General features: G+C 31.5%; 1 protein-coding gene across 2 annotated transcripts; it reads left to right on the top strand.

The window, feature by feature from the left end:
• Window positions 1-234: 234 nt before the first annotated feature.
• On the top strand, window positions 235-7360 carry LOC143246276 (heterogeneous nuclear ribonucleoprotein D-like). Of its 2 annotated transcripts, XM_076492738.1 has the most exons (8): window positions 235-503; window positions 1856-2444; window positions 3113-3153; window positions 3675-3802; window positions 5066-5218; window positions 5482-5731; window positions 6736-6906; window positions 7147-7360. In XM_076492738.1, exons 2-8 carry the CDS (start codon window positions 2434-2436, stop codon window positions 7233-7235), a joined length of 843 nt encoding a protein of 280 aa, XP_076348853.1. In that variant the 5' UTR covers window positions 235-503; window positions 1856-2433; the 3' UTR covers window positions 7236-7360. The 2 variants fall into 2 exon arrangements, with proteins under 2 accessions (XP_076348853.1, XP_076348852.1); XM_076492737.1 differs by lacking the exon at window positions 1856-2444 and having other exon boundaries at window positions 239-503.
• The last annotated feature ends 2632 nt before the right edge of the window (window positions 7361-9992 follow it).

Genomic DNA, 9992 nt, shown 5'->3' on the forward strand with positions numbered 1-9992 from the left:
TTAAAATAAAGTACAGAATAACGTTTCGACCATCTCAGATCGTCTTCAAAGAAGGTTTGCACGTTGTTCTATTTTATTTTAATTAATGTTTTAATACTCGTACCAGTGGTCTTTACAATACAAAAAATGCAATAAGCATGAACTAAGGCACATCATATTACCGTGACATCATATATATCATCCAATAATAGATTGGGAATAAGTCACGTGGCATAAACGTATAAATATATTTTCACGTACAAGGGGCTTTCATCTAGTGAAAGAAAGGGCTTAGTTAGAGTTGGGATATAGTGTTGTTTTTAAAACTGGAATATTTTTGTCTGTATTAATTAGTAAACGCTAAAGATGGGAGACGATAATCAGTACAACGGATTAAATCAGGAATATAATGGATATAATGAAGGCCAATATGGACAGTATCAAGGTGGAATGGAGAGCGATGTTATGCAGGGTGGAGATAACGAAATAGAGAGTAGTGGCCAAGGAAAAGCTGATGATGATAAGTAGGTTATTTAGTTTACTTCTTGGTGTATAGTTTTTATGAAATATGAAGGTGAAATTGAATTTTGGAAGGATGGTCATTAGTTCAGCACATTTATCTTTATCGTCTATTTTTTGAAGTGTTTTATTCGTAAATGCATTTTTTTTACAGTGTTAGAGTAATGGCATCGATTTGCGATCTCGCGTAAACCGGTTCCATCCACCTAGCAATACTGTTACTGTTTCTTTGTTCCGACAAAAATCAAGATGGCCGTTGTTAGCATTCTACGTATATGTATAAGTATTAAAAATAAATCTGAAATCATCTACTAGTATAATAATTGATATAAAATCGAAGTAATTATTCTGTTATGACTAAGAGGCAGTAATATTATTAAGAGGTAGTTGAAATTGTAATTTTGTGGCGTTCATTGGAATAATTTTTAATACCGTGATAACATTTCAGCAAAATTAACGGCCAGGCTTTATCTTTGTTTTTAGGCTTCGAACTTAGAACGTATTATGTCATACTTATAATGCTACAGTTAAATGCTATTTTTAAATCAAACTCCAAGAACTAACATTTCATTGAAACAAGAAATAAACATTACAACTTGTATGAAAAATTTTCTATAAAAGACGAACCATATTCTTGGTGGTTAACATATTGTTTGGAATGTTTATTCTAATGTGAAATTTTTTGAAAAAGTTATGTTTAACATAAATGTTGCATGATGTTAGTGCAAACTATTTTCCCCTAGTGAAACAGAGCTGATGATTTGAACAAGACTTAATTTTGATTAGCATCATATATTCAGCACACTTGTATATAGGTTAAATGTAGGGCTTCATCAAGGTTATGTTTGAACTCTTCATATAAGTTAGAAAATACAGAATGTTTAGCAATACTGATGATACTTTTTTGTATCATGTTAACTGAAAGTTAGAAATGAAGTGGTCTTCAGTTTTATTTTTTGATAATTTTAGGATGTAAACTTTTGATCCAGTTCTACACTTTGCATAATTTTGATATTACCAGATAGCTAGTGTTATTGTTTGTTGAAAATGAACTTTGAATTATGAGTTTGATTACAGAATAAGAAAATCCTAATGGGTTTGTGATATTTTTATTTTTGTAATTTGTAAATGGTTTAAAAAGAATTTTAATGTAAAATAACTACTGTGTAATTATGTAGTTAGTTAGTAGGCTTTCTTAATTAACTCTATAATATTTAATATAATTGTCTTATGCAGTGTTCAAGCTACCAAATACTTTCCATGGTGTAAATTTAGTAAAAAAATATTTATCCTAATTCAGTCACCAGTAGTAGAAAGTTCACACCCCTTCTAATGGAGATTTCTTTCTTTTTCACAGCAAATCTTTTCAGGAGGCAGTATTTTGCACTACTTGATCAGTTTCCTACACAGCCTTTGTTTTAGATTTTATATCATAATTTACTTCAACTGGGATAGAATTCAGTAAAAAAAAAATATATATATATATATATATGACAAACACAAATTGTGTAATGGCATCATTTACTGAAGTACAATAATATAAGTACAGTTTATTTATGCTTGTTTTTATAACTTTTCTTTCGTGATAATATCAATTTTAGCAATTGAAATGTAAATCTTATTGAAAAGTGCTATAGTTAGTCTGCTTTTTAACACACTAATTCTTGCTTGAACACTGAATGTTTATGGACATCCAATCACCTCAATCTTTAGCAGTATTAAATCAAAATGTAAAAGTATATATGTATACATAATTATAAGAATGGGCTGAATGGGTTCAAGATCTGGTGAAAAGAAGACTTGTTATGTGAAGGACGACACAAGGATGACAGTTGTGGGGCTGCAGGAGAAGCCACCAGGAACTTTCAACCTGAAACTTCCAGATTGCCATCTGCCATCTTGCTCAAGCAACTGGTGGAGAGAAGACTACACTTGATGTTGACTGGGTAACTGAGTGTTGCTCATGATAAGTAAAGCACTAGATAAAAGTACCACGAGATATTAAGATTTTAAATCAGCACCTACAGTTTCCAAAGAAATCTAGTGCAGATAACTGTAAATACAGTTTCAAAGGAATAGTGCAGTTATGCTTTATTATAATTTATGAAATTAATGCAGATAAGCTTAGCTAATACTTGCATTTGGTCTTCATGTTGAGGCATTAGGTTTTTTACAGGTTTAATGTTTCTAAGCAGTCTTCAAAGTTGATTCCATGAGATGATGTTGTTAGAGAGCAGAACTTAATTAATTAACTTTTGTTCTCATAGGAGTATCCCCCATGTAAGGCTGTTGACTTGATGGCAGATTGCAATGGTATATATACTGGGTTATTTTTTCTACCAGTATAGTATATTCTACTACAAATTTAACTGTAATGGTTATTCAAGATGTAAGATACAACAGTTTTAACTTAAAATCTTTATCCTTACAGTGAGAGCTTGTACTAATGTAAATTTCTTCCTAGTGCTAATTTCCAGAATAACATTTAAGAGCTGAAAATGGTCTTCTTGAATGAGTAATGGCAGATGAAGGTAAAGTAAGTTTCCACTTTAATTTAGCTGTTTGAATGTATTTAGTCACAAATTTCTAATATTTTAAACATGTCTACCTGCAGGAAACTTTTTGTTGGAGGAGTAAGCTGGGATACCCAAACAAGTAAGTTTATTGTGCTACAGGTGTAACTATTATGTTTTAAAAGAAATTTATAGTTTTGTTTTTGCATTAAAAATAGTCTCACATTAATGTGAGGGATAAATATTTAATTTGATGATATTAAATTACTGACTAGATAAAGATCCTGTTAGATGTAACCATCTCATTAAATGAGTTGTTTATTTTAACCATTTTTAGTATGGGAAATGTGAAGATATTTAGTAATTTGACTTTCAATATTTTTATATAATAATGTAAAATGGTGTATTTGATAACTTTAGAACAATTTTCGTTTTATTTTAACATGCATATGACTAATTACATTAGTATTAGTTACATACACATTAAAATTTCTAATATTTGGAATACTCAAAAATTTATAGTAACATCACAACACTTTTCTTTTTGTTGAATTTCAAACAGCTTTAAGTGCCTTTCATTTCTTCTTTCAGAACTGTCTTTTTAATAGGTTTTGAGTTAAGAAACTTGTAAATGTCAATAACACCTCACCCTCTTGTTTTTAGCTGACTTGAAGGAATATTTTTCAAAATATGGTGAAGTTACTGATGTAAACATCAAGACTGATCCTAACACTGGAAAATCCAGGGGGTTTGCTTTTGTCACCTTTGCTTCTCAGGATTCCATAGATGCTGTAAGATTTTATTGTACAACTTTATTTATATTTTAAGACTGAAGATGAACTTTTTACTTTGTAATTATAAAGACTGGTGAAAAAATATCATCCTGTGTTTGTCCAGTGTTCACTTTGATATATCTTGCTGACTAGAAAAAAATTACATTTATCTGTGATTTTAGATTATTGCAACAATGGTGAATAACATTTTAACTTTTTTGAGTGAGAGTAATTACGATAATGCATGTTTAGGATAAATATTTTATGAAAGTTGGCTGTACCTTCAAGAAGCACAATGTAAATCCACTTTTCTATTTCTTATGGAATTACTCATTTTACTCTATTTCTCTAAGTGGCAGACTCCTATTGTCAATAGCAACCTAACTTGCAAAGTTTTGAAGATGAAAAAAAAACTAAGGGGTCTTAAGACCATTCACCATAAAATGATCTAGGTAGCCTTCCTAGACCTTTTTCAAAAAGTAAATATTTATTAGATAAGGAAGCGAGAACTACACAATTTAGTGAATTGTATAGAGAACCTTTTATGAATTACTGTTAGGTAAATCATAAAATAGTATTGCTCTTAGCAGCAGAATAATAACTTGGTGGATTGTGATTTATCTTCTGTTTTGCTAATATTGTTGTATTCAGTCATGCAGTTGGTTACATTCCCATTTGTGTTAAATGTGACCCAAATTAAAAAAACTCGAAAGCATTACCTTGGCTTTTACTATTTAGAAGTTACCAGTTAATTTTGGCCTTTTTTCTATTTTGACATATATCTTAGATACAAAATTCCAAAAGTTTGTCATCAGCAGAGTATTGACTTACTAAATAACATTCCTATATATTAGTACATTTCTAAATGAGAAAGAGGCATATGGTAGTAAAGAGCTACATTTGCTGCACTCCAGTAATATTTTTCTTCAACAGTAAAGATTTACCAAACATTTCAGATTTATCCTGTATCATCAACCAAGATTCTTAATTTCTACCTTTTTATATTTTATTGCACCTGAACAATTGTATTTTATTGATACTTGTTTGTGAGAATATTTACTCATGTTTATTTGATTTCTCTCAATCTGACATCCTGAAAAAAGTAGCATTTTTCATGTTTTGTATTAAAATATGCAGCTATATTTGTAAATGCCACTCCAAGTGGTTCTGCATACTGTAAGATTATTTTTACTTTTATTATTTGCTGTTTGGTATTTAGCATATAACTGTTTTATTCAGTTGTGGATGTTTAAAGTTTGAGTTATTTTTGTAATTAATTAGGTTTTAAAGGATGGTACACACACAGTCAAGGGTAAGCAAGTTGATCCAAAAAGAGCTAAGGCCAGGCCTGGGATTAAAAAGATATTTGTAGGAGGACTTGATCCTGATATGTCTGAAAGTGATATCAGATCATATTTTGAACAGTTTGGCAAGGTAAAACTTTTCTGTCATTATTTAAGTTTTGCATTGTTTTTAAAGGTTTAAAACTTGCCTTTCTATACAAATTGAGTTATTAATGTAAAAAGATGCATTGGGTTTTTAATCTTAACAGTAAGTTACATTTTAAATCATACTTGTAGTATACATCCATAACTTGTTTAATATTTTTTTAAGTTTAATAAAAGTTGAGATATTGTGTGACTTGTGTATATTATATTAGAATAAACTTGTGATTATTTGTCTTTTTTTTTGTATAGGTTGAAACTGTAGAATTGCCAATGGATAAAACTAAAAATCAGAGACGGCAGTTTGTTTTCATAACATTTGAGACTGAAGAAGCTGTCAGAGAAGTCACCAAACAACCAAAGCAGATGATAGGAAATAAGGAATGTGATGTGAAAAAAGCCACACCTAGACCAGATCCTAGATCAATGCGTGGTGGGTTCATGGGTGGTTGGGGAACTCCTCGTGGTGGTAATAATGGAGGTCGAGGCCGTGGTAGAGGGGGTGAGTGACAAAAGGTGTTTTAATGAATGGGCTGATTTGTGCTAACTTGTAACAAAACAGTTCTTTATTCTAAATGGTCTTGAGCCTTTACCAGTTTACAACTTTTTTGTTTGAGTGCTTTATTGGTCTTTGAACAGTGTTAAAGTACTGAGCCTACATAAATGCCAATGGATATCTCAAACTATGGTACAGAAACAAATTTAAATTTGTGTTGGAGTGTATAAATGGATGAAACTTAACCATAACTGTGATGATGTTACAAGATAATTTTTGGTTTATTTGCATTTAAGAACAAAAATCCTTAATGTGCTATAAAGCATACAGTGTCTTGTAAATTTTATATAAACGACTAGCTGATGGTAGAAGTACTTTAAAATTAATTTATCTTGTTTATTTGAACTCTGTTATAGTAACAATAAAGATGTTAGCCTAATAAATTAAACAGTCATCCTCTAAAATTAATCCTTTATGGAAACCTACAACTCATTCTGTTTAATTTTAATTAATCTAGGATCAAGTACCTAATATTTTATATCTGTAAAGTGAGATGATAGGCTATGAAATTAGAGTGCCTTAGTAATAGTTATGCTATAAATTGTGTAATTTATGTTAAACTGATGACATTATATAGAGGGTAAACAACTGATAGAGTAACATGATGGGATACAAAACAAGTGAAGATCAATGTTTTATTGAAATATTTTGAGATTCAGAAATGAAAAGTTGTAAAGATGGTGATAAACTATTTTGAGTAAATTTTGGATATTAAAAAGTTGACATGATCACTTTGATCTGCATGTATTAGTTAATATAGTTTGCTGTACATGCCAGTGTTTTAGTAATTTTTGAAGGACATAATGTTATGCTTTCGTTTTAACTTTAACAGGATACTAACTTGTAGGATGTGAAGTAATATAATATATTGTAGTTTGTGAATTATATATATTTATCTCTCACGTCAGTACAGTGATGTGATTTATATTTTCCCTGGTTTCTTCTATCAGGTTATCAGACTCAAAGTTGGGACAGTCAAGGATATGGAGGATACAATCCAGTATATGGAAGCTATAATCAAGGTTATGGTAATTATGACTATAGTGGATATAGTGGTGACTACAGTGGAGGATATAATGCCTATGACTACAGTGGATGGGGATCGTATGGACAAAGCTATGGTAAGAAGCAATCCCATATTTTAATTGCTACAAGGTAGCAGTGTTTGATATTGTGATAAACATTGACCGTCTTAATTTTCTCTAACTTGTGTAATTAGATTTTAAGTCTTCAAAACAAATTTTTTTTTATTGCTTTTGACGTGTGTTTGCTAAATAGTACTGAGATCTACTTAAGGTTTTGCTTTTACTTATGTATACTCTTAAATGACCCATTGTTAAAAATCAAGTGTTTACCTTCAGGTCAACAACCAAGTGGATATGGCAAGACTCGGGGAGCTGGGCGAGGTGGTACCACAACTGCCACTACTACCTACCATCCTTACCGTTAAGTACGTGGTGGTGTGATTATGGTACATATTTTATATTGTGCTGCCATTGTAATTTCACAAAAACATCGTGATTTGTCCGTCATCTGATGTACATAGTTTGTGTTTAATAAAAACTTTTCATGTGATTGTTGGAAACTTTGGTTTACTTGAAGGGAGGAAAGGATAAATGTTATTGTTCATAATTTGTGTTTAAAATAATGGTCAGTAATTTGAGTTGCATTCTAGAACAGTTTCTCTAAAGTGTGGTTCATGATATGGTATCAGTTCATGAAAAATTCAGTCTACAAAAAAAACTAATTTTTAACTTTTTCACTACCAACCACCATTCTTAAACTATCTCCAAACCATTGTATGTTAAAGAAAAATGTAGTTAAACCAGTTAATATAAGAATTTTAATAAAACTAATTTTCAGATACATTAATTTAAATTTTTATTTTATGTAACTTGGATTTCAAAGTATTTCAAACTAATATAACAGGAAGGAAATGTGAAAGCTTGCACTTAAGGCTACAAAACTATAAATTCAAGTTGATGGTTGCCTTTAAACCTACAGTTTCTTGGGAATTAGTGTTCTCACTTAGTGCAACTTAGAAAGCCTAAGATTGAATTTTGTGGTGTTGATAACCTTAAGATTTTTATGAAATGCCATAAATTTAAACCACATATTAGACACTTTTCCTGCTGAGTCCAAGCCAATCTTCCTCTGTCTGCAACTCTGACATAGCAGATAATGCCAATTTAATATACTTTTTTGTTTGGTATGATTATAAGGACACAATTTGTAAACAACCACTTCCAACAAGAACAATGTCTGACAAAATTATTTTAATTTTGTACTTCTGATATAAATCTTGTATAGTTTATGAATTTAATGCATTCTTATACAGTTGAATTTAAAAGTAAGGGCATTTTCTTCACAGCTAACACTTGTATGAATACTACAGTGCACCCATTCACAGTCTGGTGCCCAACCCAACATTTTTTTCCCCATTCAATACCACTCAGAATTATAAAATTATTAATTAAAATAAATTAATTAATTATTTTTCTGTGAAGAAAATGCCCTTACTTTTCAATTCAACTGTGTAAGAATGTGTTAAACTCGTAAGGTATAGAAGATCTAGTTCGTGCGTGAAGGAATATTTTCCTCCAGTTGATAGTAGTAAAATGTGGATCAGGACTTCTTTTACTGTTGATACGGAAAATGAGGAAAGGTTACAATTCAGTAAATCAGAAATTGATTGTGTTATTAAACTGTTGTGACTGTGCACTGAAAGACCGTTTTAGTGAAGTCTCGTTAATTTTTGGCCAAGCCGTTGTACAGAGTATCCAAATTTACCAGAAAAAGCAGCGAGATTTCTTATGCCCTTTTTCACGACTTATAAATGCGAATCAGGCTTTTCAACGTTGGTTTTTTTGCAAAAAAAGAACAAGTACAGGTACAGATTATATGTCAAACCAAATTTGAGGATGAAACTAACCTTTCTTGATTTGAAGTTGCTGTGCGATTAAAAACATCATCCTTCTTATTAGGTGAGTTATTTCTTAAAAGTCCACAAATAAATATATAGTTAATTTAAAAATTAAATAACAATGAAGTATAATTTATTTTTACGCTGTAGTACTATGAAACACTTATTTTATAATCGTTGATGTATCGATAGAACTGTTTCTTCCACCTTGATGTTAAGACTTATTCCTATTTTGGCAGATTATCAAATTAGGTTTTCGAAAATGGCCGGGTCATTTTATTATATCTGCCCTGACGTATTCATGAAGTCACGTCTAGACCCTGAGAATGAGAAAAATAAACCATGACCCCTGTTGGAAATTTACATGAACAGATGATAAATTCACGGAGTTGAGGTTATAAATTGCGCAATAAGAAAGTTTTTACAGTAATATATAAGCAAGAGTTCCACTATAATATGATAGTCGTTCTCTAATAGTCTGCTGTTAGGTAGACATACTTTCACTGTGTACGTGTTTTTTACATGTTCTTGATATTTTGGTGGTGTTATCAGTCTCGTTTTCAGTTGCTTATTGAAACTGTCAAGTGAAGAGTATCCATGTTCTTTCTCTTAGCCTGGCATGGCTAGATGATTAAGGCACTCGACTTGTAATCCGAGGGTCACGGGTCGAATCCCCGTCACCCTAAACATGCTCGCCCTTTCAGCCGTGGGAGCGTTACATAGTGACGGTCAATCCCACTATTCGTTGGTAAAAGACTAGCCCAAGAGTTGGCGGTGGTTGTGATGACTAGTTGCCTTCTCTCTGGTCTTACACTACTAAATTAGTGACGGCCAGCGCAAATAACCCTCGTGTAGCTTTTCGCGAATTTCAAAACAAACCAAACTTTCTCTTGCACCCTGAGTACCTCGCTAAAACTCCTAGTGTTTGTAGAGGCTTCCTTGAAGATGAATTGCAGCTTAGCAATCATCCATATTGTAGATCATTACAAGTGAAGTGAGGAACCTGGAATTTGTACAAGTATGAAAGAGTGCATTGTCTTTGTTTTTTGAGTCAGAGCTCCATGGGGTAGCCCAATTTCTAACTGTCCCTTTGAAACTTGAATCACTGGTTTTATTAGTTCTGTGAATATCTTAAGAGAATCAAGATTGGCACAAATTAGCTAGCTTTTGGTGTCTAGTTCAAGAGCAGTAATTCTTTATCACTAGTAGATTCTGTTTAGGTGAGAGATTGAAAAGGAAGCTAACTTATTTCAATGTATTCACTATTTTTTGACACACACTGTG

This window comes from Tachypleus tridentatus, chromosome 3 (assembly GCF_004210375.1).
Source record: "Tachypleus tridentatus isolate NWPU-2018 chromosome 3, ASM421037v1, whole genome shotgun sequence".
In the NCBI taxonomy this organism is placed as follows: domain Eukaryota; kingdom Metazoa; phylum Arthropoda; class Merostomata; order Xiphosura; family Limulidae; genus Tachypleus; species Tachypleus tridentatus.

Bases quoted from the DNA above. Each gene is read 5' to 3' on its own strand.
- LOC143246276 (XM_076492737.1), top strand. From the start codon at position 346: ATGGGAGACGATAATCAGTACAACGGATTAAATCAGGAATATAATGGA. The intron at 3,154-3,674 runs GTAAGTTTATTG...TCTTGTTTTTAG, and splicing joins AAGCTGGGATACCCAAACAA to CTGACTTGAAGGAATATTTT. The intron at 3,803-5,065 runs GTAAGATTTTAT...GTAATTAATTAG, and splicing joins CTCAGGATTCCATAGATGCT to GTTTTAAAGGATGGTACACA.